This window comes from Hyperolius riggenbachi, chromosome 7 (genome assembly GCF_040937935.1).
Source record: "Hyperolius riggenbachi isolate aHypRig1 chromosome 7, aHypRig1.pri, whole genome shotgun sequence".
Classification (NCBI taxonomy): Eukaryota; Metazoa; Chordata; class Amphibia; order Anura; family Hyperoliidae; genus Hyperolius; species Hyperolius riggenbachi.
This window is the reverse complement of record NC_090652.1, coordinates 172,781,644-172,798,014: the sequence shown is the minus strand read 5'-3', so window position 1 is coordinate 172,798,014 and position 16,371 is coordinate 172,781,644. Positions and strand designations below refer to the sequence as shown.

The 16,371-nt window shown below is 43.4% G+C and overlaps 1 protein-coding gene across 1 annotated transcript in view; it reads right to left on the bottom strand.

Moving 5' to 3' along the window:
- Positions 1-2,160: 2,160 nt before the first annotated feature.
- CARD11 (caspase recruitment domain family member 11) overlaps positions 2,161-16,371 on the bottom strand; it is a 586,831-nt gene continuing 572,620 nt past the window's right edge. Inside the window, exon 24 of the mRNA XM_068244905.1 lies at positions 2,161-2,492. Within this exon, the coding sequence (XP_068101006.1) occupies positions 2,285-2,492 (208 nt within the window). The 3' untranslated portion in view covers positions 2,161-2,284. The remainder of the gene's footprint in view (positions 2,493-16,371) is intronic.

The following is a 16,371-nucleotide window of genomic DNA, read 5'->3' as shown; positions in this document are numbered from 1 at the left end:
CCAGGACTCCTGGCCGATCGGCGAGGCGAAGGAGCTGGAGCCAGAGCCTCAGAACGCAGCTGCTGGCAGGTGGCAATCACCCCAGTGGCACTGTGAGGGGGGGGGACCCGGTGGTGGAGGGCGGAAGGCACCCGGCAGTGGAGCACACTCAACGGTGACCGAGACTGCACCGACCCCGGAGTCTCCTGGCCTCCCTGGATGATCCCGTGGGCAGCGGCAGCGGTGGGTTCACGTCTGGGCTCCCCTGACTAGGGGAGCGTGCCGATCGGCTCCGCAGACGAGGGTGGCATGCCGCCCAAACAGCTGATGGTGGCGGAAGCGCGGCCAATGGAGTCCTGCGTCGGCCTTGTGGCTGGGATGTGTGGAGGACAGGGCCTCTCCGCAGGGAGCCGTCGCGGATGACGAGCTGCGGGGCTGTGATGAGACGTGCGGGTGGCAAAGCCGGTTGTCTGGCCGCGGCGGTGTAGATCAGCAGGCTCCGTCCTGCTTCCTGATGTCTGCTGCGGTGCTCACTGGGTCTAGCACGTGGGTCACGAACAGCTGATGTTCACGCGGACCGCGACCCGATGGCTGGTGCCGAACCAGCATATCCTCCTCCAGCGTATCCTCCTCAGCGTGAAAGAGGGGCTCAGAGGTGAGCAGAGAGGAGATTACATGTTTTAAAGTAAAAAAGACCGGAGCCCTGTGGCCGCGGCGACCGAGTCCGGCGCCATCACTGGGCCCACACTGCAGAACCAGTGTTTTCTTGGTCACTTTACTGTCACTGAGCTACCTCAGCCCGACCAGGCCGGGAATGCATGTGATTCTTTGCGTTCCTGGCTATAATAGCGCCCTCTATGCTGCTATAGCATAAAGTATATAGAAGCACTAAATTAATAAAAAAAAATTGTAAATGACATTGACATTTCAAAGAAAACATACATTTTTTTTTTTTATAAATAACAACGTCCAAGCTGGTCTGTTCAGTTGAGCGCACATATAGCACCCGCACACCTAAGGGCCTTACAGTCCTGTTACCAACCAATCTCGCGTGGCTGCATGGTCGTGTAACTGGTTAGCATGGTGGAGTTCACAAATAGGCCAAAAAAAATGAGGCTGCACACTGAGCCTGTTTGTCTGGTGAAACTTGTAGTAACACTGGTCCGTTAAGATGAGCACACATGCAGCACCACACACACACCTAAGGGACTTACAGACCTGGTAACGCTCAATCTCAGCAAATGTGGTGTTTGGTCTGTCAGTGTGAAGCGGGCATAACCCTCACATTACTACTCTGGACATTTAAAGAGACCCAGAGACGAGATGATACTAAATTTATACATACCTGGGGCTTCCTCCAGCCCCATAAGCCTGGATCGCTCCCACGCCCCCGTCCTCCGCTGCCTCTGTCCGCCGGTACCGGGTCCCGTAATTTCGGCCAGTCGAGCCAGTTGACGCAAGCGCAGTGCACTCCCTCCGTACTGTGCAGGCGCATACGTACAAAGCCGGAGGGAGCCTCTGTGCATTTGTACAACTGGTCGCGTCCGGCGGAAGTGACAGGACCCGGTACCGGCAATAGAGGCAGCAGAGGATGGTGGCGTGGGAGCGATCCAGGCTTATGGGGCTGGAGGAAGCCCCAGGTATGTATAACATCTTTTTTTCATTTTTCAACTAGCCTTCGTCTCTGGTTCCCTTTAAAAGCAGCCCTTTATTCCTCAAATTTAGGGATGCAATGTGATTTCTGCCCTTTAGGGATTAAAACCCAACTCTGCCTCAACTCTGTAATTTTTGGTTGGACTTTTGGCATGGATCCCCCTCCAGCATGCCCCCGTCCAGGTGTTAGACCTTTTGGAACAAGTTTTCCATTACTTTTGTGGCCAGAAAGAGTCTTTGTAGGTTTCTAAATTCGCCTGCCCATTGAAGTCTATGGCAGTTCGCGCAAACTCAAACTTTTCTGGAAGTTCAAGTTCAACGTTTGCGAGCGGGAAATTTGATGTTCGCGACATCTCTATTCCATATATGGAAGCAAGCTCTATACACAGCTGTTTAGTGCTTGCAACGTGTGCAGTTGTATCATGCTTGACTTTGGTGAAATGCATTTACGCAAACATGCCAGAGTCCAATTTCAAATTATCGTATTCTACTTTGAATATTATCTTCTTTAATATCACTGTATTGACTTTCATTCTCAACATTACTAAAATGCATTATACATATAATTATGAATAAACATATTTTTACATTACATTCCAAAAACTGTACAAACTGTTTGTGTCTTCTCTGTAAATATGGCACATATAAATAATTAGAAAAAAAGTTCATCATCTATCCAAATTGTTTTACGTTGTTCCTCTGCGATTTTTTCTTTAACTATTCTTAAAAAGTCATCAATAGTGTTCCATGCATCTGCTTCAATTGTTGCATAAAGGCAAGGAAGAGCCTCAAGTTCTTTTTCCTTTTGCCGGCAAGTACGCAAAAACTCATCTTCATTCTCCTGTTTTGAAAGCAGTTTTCTGCAGTAAAAAATGAGATTAAAGTTACAAAGGTTAAAGAAAATTATGTAAATTGAGCTAAAATAAAAATAATATTGTTCCCAACATATCATAAATATCGTTAGTTTGTAAGCTGCATTAAAATTAAAATATATCATGTTATACTGCTACGTGGACCGACAGCAGTGTCCCAATGAGTTCATAAACTAAATATCCTTACAAAACACAGATATAGATACATCATTAACCACTTAAGGACCGCAGTCTTTTCACCCCTTAAAGTGAACCAGAGACGAAGCACCCTCATGTAGTTTACCTTATAGATCAATGGGGACATTAGAGAAAACACCTACCCTGCTCTCTGTTTCATTTTTAACTGTTGAGTGGGAGAAATATCTCTGTAAATGGACAATTGTGTGTAAAAAAAATCAAAAATTGTCATTTACAAAGATATTTCTCCCACCCAGCATGGGTATGTTTAAAAATACACTCCAAAACACATTATACTACTTCTCCTGAGTATGGCGATACCACATGTGTGACACTTTTTTGCAGCCTAGGTGCGCTAAGGGGCCCAACGTCCTATGTCACAAGTTAGCGTAAATTGATTTTTATTGTTTTTTTTTTTCACAAAGTGTAATTTTCCACTAACTTGTGACAAAAAATAAAATCTTCTATGAACAAATCATACACCTAATGGAATACCTTGGGGTGTCTTCTTTCTAAAATGGGGTCACTTGGTGGGGTTCCTATACTGCCCTGGCATTTTAGGGGCCCAAAACCGTGAGGAGTAGTCTTAAAACCAAATGCATCAAAATGACTGTTCAGGGGTATATGCATCTGCAAATTTTGATGACAGGTGGTCTATGAGGGGCCGAATTTTGTGGAACCGGTCATAAGCAGGGTGGCCTCTTATATGACAGGTTGTATTGGCACTGAAGTGCAGGAAGCGCAGGATGTTCTCAAATCGTGACCTGGACATGGCAGCAGAGAACATGGGCATGTGATGTATTGGGTGCGTAGACCAATAAGACCACAATACATTCTTTTTGACTAGACCCATTCTGTCACTGCGGTGGGGCGGGTAAGGTTTTGGCCGGGTGATCAGAAGCCCGCAGGGAGAAGATTAGGGCCTGATCTGATGGATAGGAGTGCTAGGAGTGGTCATCAGTCTGCCGATAGACTGTACACACGTCCTACTGTCGGCAGAATGTCAACCCAGTGGGAGGGTCTGACGGACCCGTCGTTACAATAGACATTAAAAAAAAACTAAGATCATGGCATCAGCACCTCTAGGCATATAGAGGGGGAAGAACTGGAAACAGTATCAGACTTTGTGTTGTTGGGCTCAAAGATCACAGCAGACAGTGACTGCAGCAAATTAAAAGATGTTTACTCCTTTGAAGGAAAGCAATGACAAACTTGGATAATGTAACAAAAAGGAGCAATATAACCCTGTCAACAAGGGTTCATATAGTCAAAGCCATCAAAGTCTTCAAATTTTGGTGCTGAAGAAGACTTCTAAGAGTCCCTTGAACTTCAAAAATATTCAGTTAGTCAATCCTTAAAGCGGACCTGAACTCGGAACGTCCTCTCTGCTCTTAAAGATACACAATAGCATAGTAATCTTTAAACTAAAAACATTTCTTTGTTACAGCTGATACAAATCTTAAAATAAATCTGTACTATTTCTACTACCTGATTCATGGAAGCAGACATATTGTTAACAGCCTGTGCTTTCAAATGAGCTTATCTGCCGTTGCAGTCAGGTGACGCAGGGGAAAGATCAGATTACTACTTGTGATTAGATGCAAATGAAGGGGAATTAAACAGGCTAAACTCTCTAAATACATACAGGGTTTTCTCTATGTTTTCCTTCTGTCCTGTGCAAGAGTTCAGGTCCACTTTAAGGCTAATTTCACACCAGGACGTTGCGTTAGAGGGGGCGTTAAGGTCGCATAACGTCCCCCTAACTCAACGCCTGGTGGTGCTGGATCTGGACGTCAGAGTGAGCCGCGTTGTGCAGCTCACTCTGGCGTCAGTGATGCCGTGATGTGCACTCTTGTGCGCATGCGGCATCACGTGGTCCCGCCGGTCAATCGCCGCACAGAGCGGCTGCTCCAGGAAGTAAACACTGCACGTCATAACGTGCAGTGCATATTAATTAGCCATGTGCCTGGCCGCTCTACGCTCCTCCCCAACATTACTGAGCATGTGCAAGCAGTCTAACGCTGCTCAGCCGCGTCCAAAGTACTGCATGCAGTACGTTGACTTGTGACGCAGTGTTACAATGTAACGCAACGTCCGCACTGTGAACAGCCCCATTGATTTTTCATTACTGTGCGGTGGGCTGCGTTACAGGCTGCTCTAACGTGCGCCTGTAACGTCCCACTGTGAAACCAGCCTAAAGGACTACTATCAATAATGTTCTAAAATTGCAATGTACAAATTATGACTAAGTAGCTGTGTAAGCATTTTCCTACTTTTCATTTTAAACATCAGAGGCAAAAGTTGTAATTCATTGTGTAGCTGCAGTGGAATGATTTATAGCAAAGTGGAGTCGATGCTTTGATGCAGAGACCAGCACTGGCTGTATTGTCACTTTTCTCACAGACTACAGAGTACAGCACAAAAGCCCAAACTTTAGTATGAAAATCCTGCATTGGTAACAGATTTTACACACAAAAGAGAATGTTTATTTATGATGGAGATAGATACATTTCATGCATTATTCTCCTCATACAGCCAACCCTCAAAGCCTGAGTTTTGTCCCTCTGAATGAGCTATTCAGAGAGACAAAACTAAAGCTGCAGTTAAGACCTGTCGTATGCTAAAGATATAAAGTACACACAGGGTTAACAGATGTAGGGAGAGGGAGGGAGAGAGAGAGGGAAAGGGAGTCCACCCCACCCTCATGATTCACTGATCCCTGGTCCACACAACTCCACAAAAGGAATTTGATAACATTAAAGGCTCGTTCACACTACAAGAGCTTTTAAAGCGCTAGAGATTTTAAAAGCTCTTGCTTATGCAATGCTATGAGAGATTTTTACAAAACCACATGGCTCCAGTGTGAACACACACATAGGGTAACATTAGCAAGAGTTTTTAAAATCACAAAGTGCTTAGAAAAGCTCTTGTAGTGTGAATGTGTCCTTAAAGGAAGAGATAAGCAGGGGGGCCCACATACAGCAGTATTTAGGAACACTAATGCTGGGAATACACAATTAATTTTTTGTTCAGATTTACTGGCCGATCAATTTTCCAGTAGTTTTTTGATTGATTCTCTGATAATTTTTCTGATAGATTTCTAACCTTTTCTATGAGAAAATCGATAAGAAAAAACCATCAGAAAATCAGATTGGACCTGTCGGAAATGATCTATCGAGCCATCTATCTGCCAAAAAAACTCATCATGCATTCCCAGCATTACACAAGCTATCCCCAGCACACTTTAACCAGCTGAGGACCACTGGCTTATACCCCCTTAGTGACTAGGCCATTTTTCAGCACATTGCAGCCTTAACAGTGTGCTGCATGGCCATACAACTTAGCGCACAAATGAATCTTGCCCCCTTTTCTTGCCACCAACAGAGGTTTCTGTTGGTGGCATCTGATTGCTACTATGATCTGCATTTTATTGTTAAATTAATTTTATTATTATTATTTTTTTTAAAATGTCTATTTTCTTTTTATTTTATCCCTCCCTCCGACAGAAAATACCCAAGATTGCATCTGATAGGTGTTAGCCTGTGAGAGACAATCATTTGTTATTCTCTCCTGAGGAAAGCTCAGTGACAGAGCTGTCCCCAGTACAGCCCTGTGCTGCACTAGATTGCAGCGCTGTACAACCACTTTCGGCGTTTTTTTTTCTTTCCTCAGCCTAAACTCAGTGTGTAAACCAGCGGGAATGCTGAAGATGCTGAAGCTGAAATACTTTAGATTTTGGACACATAGGGCCCTATGCAATTCACAAACTTGCCAGCGATAAGTGCTGCAGAGTTTGAAAACTAATCGCCCAGCTAGTTCTTTTACCCCTATGCTTCCCGTCAAACATAGGCAAGCACTATTCATCTGCTCAGAGTAAGTGAAACATTTTATTGCCTATGCCCACTGGATTCTTAAGGCATCTGGGAGCCTCCTTTACCAAGGAGAGCCTGGGTGCCTGTATCTTAAAAAGGTAAAGGGTGTCACTTTTGACTCCCTACCTAGTTACTGTAAAAAAAAAAAAAAAAAAAAAGTTTCTTATCCAAAGCCCCACAAATCTTGACTCCTGGCTATACCAGCCTGCATGGGTAACAAGAGGTTAATGAAAGAGTGGGGAAAAGGGGGGAAGGTAAATGGCATGGCCCCTCTGAACTTTTAATAATCCTTTGACATTCATGCAGGCTGGTATAGCCAGAATGAAGAGAAGAAGAGAAGAGTCAACCTGTATGGGGCTCCACCACACTATCCATACCAGCCAGCCTACAGGGCACATGATATGGAGGGCTCTTCAAGAGCCCTTGCTCATATCATGGACAGGTTGCTTTTGCCGACCTCCGTTGCCCAAGGAGAGGTGGAGGTGCATATGCCCTGGGGGACTTATGTTTGAATATAGGAGCCCCCTTCAATAAGGGAAACCCTTGACGTCCTGTCCTTTCCAGGTAAATCAGTATAGAGTCAATTTTGGCCCCATACCTATGTAATGTTAAAGAGTAACTGTCAGGCTGCAAAAGCTAATTTAAACCTCTATTCTCCTGTGTTAAACAGTTTAGAAGGAAGCCAAAAAGGCAATACTTAAGTTAAAAATCTCTCTTCGTTTTGATGTGTGCTTATCAGCAAGGATGTTAGACCCAAGCTCTTAACTATTTCACATTCCTGGACGTAAAACTCACGTCCAGGAAGCCATGTGCGCTCCTGCGCGTCCACGCGGCCGATCGCGCGCGTGCACGCGCGCGATCGGCCGGCGGTTTGTTAGCCAGTGAATCAGTGAATCGGGCAACGGTGCCCGATCACTGATTCCTCTCCCCCGCAGAAAAAGCGACAGCTTCTCTCGGAAGCTACGCTTTTTCTGCTTCCTATGTCGCTCTAAGCGTACGTGGTACGCTTAGAGTGACGTCACTGTAAACAACTCATGGCTGCCATCTTGTGGCCAAAAAGTAAACTACATCTAAATGTTAAATAAAAATAAAAATACACATATATTTACAAAAAAAATACAATTTCAATCCCACCCTCCCAAAAATACCCACATAAAATGTTTAATTAAAAAAAAAAAAAAACATTACAATTAAAAAAAAAAAAAAAACACAAATATTTACCTAAGGGTCTAAACTTTTTAAATATCTATGTAAAGATGAAATATTTCTTTTTTTTTTTTATTATAAGCTTGTAAATAGTGATGAATGCAAAACGGAAAAAATGCACTTTTATTTCCAAATAAAATATTGTCGCCATACATTGTGATAGGGACATAATTTAAATGGTGTAATAAACGGGACAAATGGGCATATACAATACGTGGGTTTTAATTATGGAGGCATGTATTATTTTAAAACTATAATTGCCGAAAAGTGAGAAATAATGATTTGTTTCCGTTTTCTTCTTATTCTTCCTTTTAAAATGCATTTACAGTAAAGTGGCTCTTAGTAAAATGTACCCCCCAAAGAAAGCCTAATTGGTGGCGGAAAAAACAAGATATAGATCAGTTCATTGTGATAAGTAGTAATAAAGTTATAGGCTAATGAATGGGAGGTGAACATTGTTCGGATGCATGAAGCGAAAAACGACTGAATGCGAACTGGTTAAGAAGCCGAGAGCCGCATACCATACAGCAAAGCATTCTGGGGCCCTCCCCTCGGCTGCTAGTGATAAGTTACAGGGCTCATGTTACAAAAGCAGCAGCCCACAGCACTGAAAAAACTCCCGGCAGAGTACACTGCAGGAGTCCGCTATTGTTCCTAGCCACATGGCTAATTAATATTCACTGCACAGTAGTGTTTTACATTACTGATCTTTTGTGTGAGTGATTCATCAGGAAGCAGGCAGGACATGAGGACACATTTGGCTTCATAGGAGACAGACAAACATGGAACCTGCCATGAGCTGTCAGGAGCATCATTCTCTGCAAATACTATATAAAGATTCTGTGAAATCCAAACGTGGACAGTGAAATGCATATGTAATGTAAGTACAGCCAATGTTTAGCTACTGATATATGTGTTTATTTTCTCTGAGACCTTATACCTAACAGCTCCTCTTTAAAAAAAAAAGCCCATAAACTTTATTAGGAAAAAATACTTCTGTTTTTTATCTGTCACGTCTTTCTTTTATTTTATTTATTTCTTCTCCTTTAATTCTTGATAGACGTGTCCTCTGGCTACCATTCCCCATTGCATGCCAAAACATGCCAGTAACCAGTGCCTTTCATTGCATTCTGTCGCCTGCGGGACCCACCGTGACTGCCGCCAATGACGTCCTCTTCTCTTCTAAAACTGGAGACCCAGCAAAACATTTTTTGAACCTCCCACCAGGGCTCTCGCTATGTCCACTTGGTGGACCAATGAGAATCATCCTGATGGACTTTTTCGGTTGAAGATGGACTCAAAACCAACCCCCAAACCTACTGTCACTACTACTAGAAGACACTTTTTTCAAGCAGTCGTACAGGAAAATGTTGTTTCTTTTCAGAAGACCATGGCTCATTTGCAATTAACTTTTTCTCCTGAGTTTTCTCCTTATATTTTCGCACCTTTTCAACAAAGCCTTTGAGGCTGTTTTTATACTTGGGCGGTGCAGTGATCCCACAGCAGGGGAGCCTGCCACAACCACAAGATGACCACACTGCACAAATCTGCTCTTCATATGACCCTGGGGCAGAAAGCGCCAACAGGATCATATGCATAGGCCCGCCCCCATTCAGTGATATACTCCCTGCTGGACAGAGAGTATGCCACCACGATACCTGTTGGTCTGCACTTGCGTGCTGCATCACACCCTGCTCGGTTGTTTAAACTTACTGCAACACCATACACTTTTAATGCTGCATAATCCGTGCGGTAGGCAGGGATCATGCGGTAACACACGGATAACTTTGCTGCGATGGAAGTAGTTGAATAGATGCAAATAGATGATAAGTGTCTATTTAACTACTTCCATCGTAGCATGTCGCATCACATTAACTACTTAAAGACCGCCTCACGCCAATGGGCGTGAACTCGGCGGCAGCCCCAGGACCACCTAACACCAATTGGCGGCAAGTCCATGGGCTGCAGTTTCCCAGGGAATGGCCACGCGCCTGCGCGATCGTTCCCTGTCGCTTCACGGAACAAAGTTCAGTGAATAGCCTGCTAGCTGCCGATCGCGTCTAGCAGGCTGCTTGTAAACGTAAAGGGAAAGAAATCCCCTTTGTTTACAGGCGTAAAGCGCTGCTGGGGGCCGCAACGCTGTACGAGATCGGCGATCCCCGGCCTCTGATTGGCCGGGGAGCACCGTCCTCTCATAGGCATCGGAACAGGACGGATCGCCGTCCTGTTCAAATTCTATGCAACGAGGGGAGGAGGGAAGGGGAGAGAGGGGGGGAGAGAGAGCCTCATAGAGGCAGGGGAAAAAAATACAGCGATCGGACCCCTCTGGCGGCATGTCGCCTGGTCTTTAGGGAAGGTGTTAGCACTGTGGGCGTGAAGTGGTTAAGTATGAAAGTCTCCATAGACTTTCATTGACTTACAGGCCTCTTGCTGTAAAAAAGCATACCGCAACGCCATAGTGTACAAGGGTCCTTAAACCACCAGCAAGCAAGAAAATACTCAAAATGATATTTAAAGTATTTTGTACCTACTTTTTGGGGTAAGAGGAAAAAAGGGCGCAGGCAGCTAGTGGACAAAAAGGGCGCCGCTATTCACTCCTATAATAAATATCGTTTAATGGGTGCCGAACAGGAAAAAAGGGTGCCGGAGATTAATAACGTTTTATAAACGGCGCCTGGAGATTTTTAATGTTTTATACAGTGGTGTGAAAAACTATTTGCCCCCTTCCTGATTTCTTATTCTTTTGCATGTTTGTCACACGTAAATGTTTCTGCTCATCAAAAACCGTTAACTATTAGTCAAAGATAACATAATTGAACACAAAATGCAGTTTTGAATGATGGTTTTTATTATTTAGTGAGAAATAAAACTCCAAATCTACATGGCCCTGTGTGAAAAAGTGATTGCCCCCCTTGTTAAAAAATAACTTAACTGTGGTTTATCACACCTGAGTTCAATTTCTGTAGTCACCCCCAGGCCTGATTACTGCCACACCTATTCTAATGAAGAAATCACTTAAATAGGAGCTATCTGACACAGAGAAGTAGACCAAAAGCACCTCAAAAGCTAGACATCATGCCAAGATCCAAAGAAATTCAGGAACAAATGAGAACAAAAGTACTGTAATTGAGTGCTATCAGTCTGGTAAAGGTTATAAAGCCATTTCTAAAGCTTTGGGACTCCAGCGAACCACAGTGAGAGCCATTATCCACAAATGGAAAAAACATAGAACAGTGATGAACCTTCCCAGGAGTGGCTGGCCGACCAAAATTACCCCAAGAGCGCAGAGAAAACTCATCCGAGAGGCCACAAAAGACCCCAGGACAACATCTAAAGAACTGCAGGCCTCACTTGCCTCAATTAAGGTCAGTGTTCACGACTCCACCATAAGAAAGAGACTGGGCAAAAATGGCCTGCATGGCAGATATCCAAGGCGCAAACCAGTTTTAAGCAAAAAGAACATTAAGGCTCGTCTCAATTTTGCTAAAAAAAACATCTCAATGATTGCCAAGACTTTTGGGAAAATATCTTGTGGACCGACGAGACAAAAGTTGAACTTTTTGGAAGGTGCGTGTCCCGTTACATCTGGCGTAGAAGTAACACAGCATTTCAGCAAAAGAACATCATACCAACAGTAAAATATGGTGGTGGTAGTGTGATGGTCTGGAGTTGTTTTGCTGCTCAGGACCTGGAAGGCTTGCTGTGATAGATGGAACCATGAATTCTACTGTCTACCAAAAAATCCTGAAGGAGAATGTCCGGCCATCTGTTCGTCAACTCAAGCTGAAGCGATTTTGGGTGCTGCAGCAGGACAATGACCCAAAACTCACCAGCAAATCCACCTCTGAATGGCTGAAGAAAAACAAAATGAAGATTTTGGAGTGGCCGAATCCAAAGTCCTGACCTGAATCCTATTGAGATATTGTGGCATGACCTTAAAAATGCGGTTCATGCTAGAAAACCCTCAAATAATGCTGAATTACAACAATTCTGCAAAGATGAGTGGGCCAAAATTCCTCCAGAGCGCTGTAAAAGACTTGTTACAAGTTATCGCAAATGTTTGATTGCAGTTATTGCTGCTAAGGGTGGCCCAACCAGTTATTAGATGCAGGGGGCAATTTCTTTTTCACACAGGGCAATGTAGGTTTTGAGTTTTTTTTCTCACTAAATAATAAAAACCGTCATTTAAAACAGCATTTTGTGTTCAATTATGTTATCTTTGAGTAATAGTTAACGGTTTTTGATGAGCAGAAACATTTAAGTGTGACAAACATGCAAAAGAATAAGAAATCAGGAAGGGGGCAAATAGTTTTTCACACCACTGTAACTGTGCTTGTGATGATTTACGTTTAGAAAATGCACCCGTGGTGATGAATAACGTTTATAAAAGCACTAAACATATTTATCCAATTTAACTAAAACATTATTTAAAATGTTATCCCTTACTATTTGTAAAACATTATTATTCACAAAATAAAGTGATCAGTACGTAACGTAAATTGCAATACATTTTTTACAGTCACTATTTGTAAAACATTATTATCCACATAATAAAGCGATCACTAAGGGGGGTGGTAAGGGTTAGGCACCACCAGGGGGGTCTTAGGGTTAGGCACCACCAGGGGGGTCTTAGGGTTAGGCACCACCAGGGAGGTCTTAGGCTTAGGCACCACCAGGGGAGTCTTAGGGTTAGGCACCACCAGGGGAGTCTTAGGGTTAGGCACCACCAGGGGGGGTCTAGGGGTTAGGGATAGGGATAGGTACAGGGAGGGTTCTGTGTGAGAGTAGGGTTAGGTATAGTTACAGTACAATATACAACACCACTAGGGGGTGGTTATGGTTAGGCACCACCAGGGGGGGTCTTAGGTTTAGGCACCACCAGGGGGGTCTTAGGTTTAGGCACCACCAGGGGGGTCTAGGGGTTAGGGATAGGTACAGGGAGGGTTATGTGTGAGAGTAGGGTTAGGTATAGTTTTAGTAAAATTTTAGTAATACTTACTAATGTTATACAACACTTATTACAAACGTAGTTATATTTATATCATCGTTATAAACAATATTTTCAGATTTTGTTATAAGAAGAAGCGATAAATGAAGGTTATTCACAATAATATACAATTATAACGATTAAACATATATTAACGTTTTTTTTAAGAAACTTAATTATAAGTCACTTTTGAAACAGGGAAGATTAACGTTTTCACAATTGCCGATTTCATACATATTATTTAATGATTTATACATTTGTAAAACATTATTTGTAAACGAAATACAGTACAACATTTTTATAAACTTTATTAATGTTTATCGTTTACACCCCACACCCTTTTTTCCCGACGCCCTTTTTTAACGTACGCCTTTTTGTTACTTTTTCAATTACAAAGTGCTGAAAAGTTATTTTAGAAAGAAGTTGACAGATTATTGGAGAAAACTCAGGTGAAAAAGTTAATTCCATATGTGCCCATGATTATGCAGGGCTATTTTATTGCATGCACCACTATGTGGCTAGATGAAAAAATAATGGCAAAGTCCTCTTCCTCACCTGACCTAAACTCTTTTGAGAGCTTTTGAGCTCTTCATAAATTAAATACTTAAAAAAAGTAATAGTGTACTTCACTGGACAGTTTATGGGAGGCTGAGGTTGCTGTTGAGAATAAAGTTCTTCATCAACAGATCAAAAAATTGGCAGAGACTCTGTAATTGGAAGTTCACAGAAAAGGGGTGTGCACAGATTGCAAACACATGCATGGATGTAATCAAAAGAAAAACCCACAGGGACATTTTTATATACTGCAAAGCCAAGAGGGAAATACTACCATCTTCCTTTTTAACTTTGCTGTTTCTGACATCACTTGATCAGATCAAGGAGTGAAAGGTTGCCGGCACTACAAGGCCTGTCGCCGTGTCACTGGGAATGAGGATGGACAGATGTTCTAAAAGCCACCTTGATAATGTAACAGTTACTGCGTGCTCATGACTGATTAGCGAAACATACACATAGGATCAGCGTCAGAAAAGAAAAGCAGTTGAATCAGGCACTGCAGTGATTGCTGTTTTAATGGTGTTTCAGATTGTGAATAAAATCACCATTGTTATTTCAAAAATTATGACATTCAAAAAGGTAGGTACAAAACATCATCATCTGTAGAAAAATCGTCATGTGCAAACATCTTGTGCATTCAAACAGTTGCAAGAGGAGGATGTCCTACCATATCAAAAGGTGGCGGTGGTGGGTGCAGGGCAAAAACGGTAGCCTAACGACCGTTTCGCACGGCGGCGCTTCTTCCGAGGCTGATCCACGTTTGTACACATGAATGCACAGGCTTTTATTTCCTGTGTCATGAACTGGGGGCGGGTACGCAATGACGTACGTATTTCCGGCCGCATGCGTAAAAACGTAAGCGTCAACCAGACGTTCACGCGTCCAAAAGGAAACCGCGTTACCGTATGCGTAACAAATTACGCGTCGGCGCAGACCATGCGTATCGGCATGGAACGCATGCGGACGCGTAACTGTATACGCATGCAATCTAAAAAAGAGGCGTATTCACCATCTTAAAAGAGTATATTGCTCCAGATTGCAAAATCAGTTGCAAGAAAAAGGGTGAGGGGCCGTTTGAGGCTAGCTGTGAAGTACAGTGACTCAAACGTGCATGTGGAACGTGAGATTGCATAAAAATACCGAAAATGCAAGGGGGAGAAAAAGGAGGAAAAAACTACTGGACAATGGAAGCAATTATTACAGGAATCATCATCCTCATTGCAAACCTGTTTGCATAAAATTGCAACATCTAAAATTACATATCAAAAGTACATATTCAAACTTAAGGGATAATCTCAATGCATAGGTTGCTACAGCTATGGATCTAAAAAACATGCCAAATCGTTATGATCGTTGAAACCCAATGGGCCCAGGGCTTCACTTTTAATGATCAAAAGCGACTCTTTTCTTAATAGGAGTCGAGAGCGATCTCCTCCCCGTTTTGGAATCATAACCTGTGCCAGACCACAAAATTTTAACACGTTTGGGTTGCTTTCATGTATTTGTCTGACATGCTCTATCAATCTCGTGGCGCCTTTACCGTTATCAACGGAACGCCAGTGTTCTTGTATTCTCTCTTTTAAAGGGCGAGTGGTTTTGCCAATATAAAATCAGCCACAAGGGCACCACAGAGCATAAACCACAAATTTAGTATTACAAGTAATTAAGTCACGCACTGTCCACTGCAAGGCACCTACACGATAAGACGTGCCGGTACACATAAATTGGCAGTGGGAGCAAAATTGGCATCTGTAGTTGCCCTTCGGCCGACATCTTTGTAACCAATTCTCGATGGGACTAGGCGTGCACTCACTCCTAGTGACATGGTCTCCAATAGTGGGTGCATGCCTGAACGCCACTAAGGGGGAACAGGGCAGCAAGGATTTCAGAATAGGGTCTTTAACTAGGACAGACCAGTTCTTTTTAATAACATTTCTAACTGTGTTGGCCATTTGTGTGTAGTTAAACGTAAAGGCAATTTTGTCATCGCGTTTAGGATCGCGATCCTTGAACAGGAAATCGTCTTTATTTTTTTGTAGGGCTTTATGGAAGGCAGTATCAAGTTCGTTCTCGGAATACCCTCTACTGCAAAGTCTTTTTTTCAGAACATTTCCCTGAGTTACAAAGTCCTCCAATTCTGAATTGTTTCTCCTTAGACGAAGGAATTGGCCATAAGGCAATGATTTAGTGACATGATCAGGGTGGAAGCTATCCCTTCGCAAAAGTGAGTTGTAGCTGTGGGCTTGCGGTGCCCCCTCGTCGCTAGGCGAGAACCGCAAAACCTGGATCAAGTCTGGATCATTTCCAGACCATAGTAGAGAATGAAATGAAAGCACTTTGCTATCCTAAATCGCCCCCAAATATTACCGAGCCTGAAATTCGAGCCCTTAAATGGCTAAAACATCGTCCTGATTTAATAATAAAAAAGTCGAACAAGGGTGGTTCCGTAGTTGTCATGTCGGCCACCCAATATAGGGAGGAGGCGATGCGGCAACTGCGGGACCCCCGAGTCTATACATCAATCAGTTTTGATCCCACTTTCAAATATCAAGGGGCGTTGAGGTCACTCCTCAGGCAAGGGGTTGAAAAGGGTTTTTTGACCCCGAGTTTAGCAACTAATCTGCTTCCTGAATTTCCTCGAAAACCAGTATGGTACTGTCTCCCTAAAATTCACAAATCACGGACCAGACCACCAGGATGTCCGATTGTCTCAGGTGTCGGTTCCGTCACCGAGAGACTTTCTCGTTACCTGGACCATCTCCTGAGACCTCTTTTACAATTGGTGCCTTCGCATATGTCTGACACCTTAGAGGTCCTTCAAGGAATTGAAAATTATGAATGGTCACCGGGTGACTTATTAATGTCCATCGACGTTGAAAGCCTCTATAGCCGCATACCTCATAATGCAGGCATAGAGGCGGTCGAACGTTTTTTAAACCGGGTTTGGTCCGATCATGATCACGTAACGTTTGTATGCGACTGTTTGCGTTTTGTTCTCACTCACAATGCGTTTAAATTTGACGACGTGTGGTATACGCAGGTGTCAGGTACCGCAATGGGTACCCCGGTC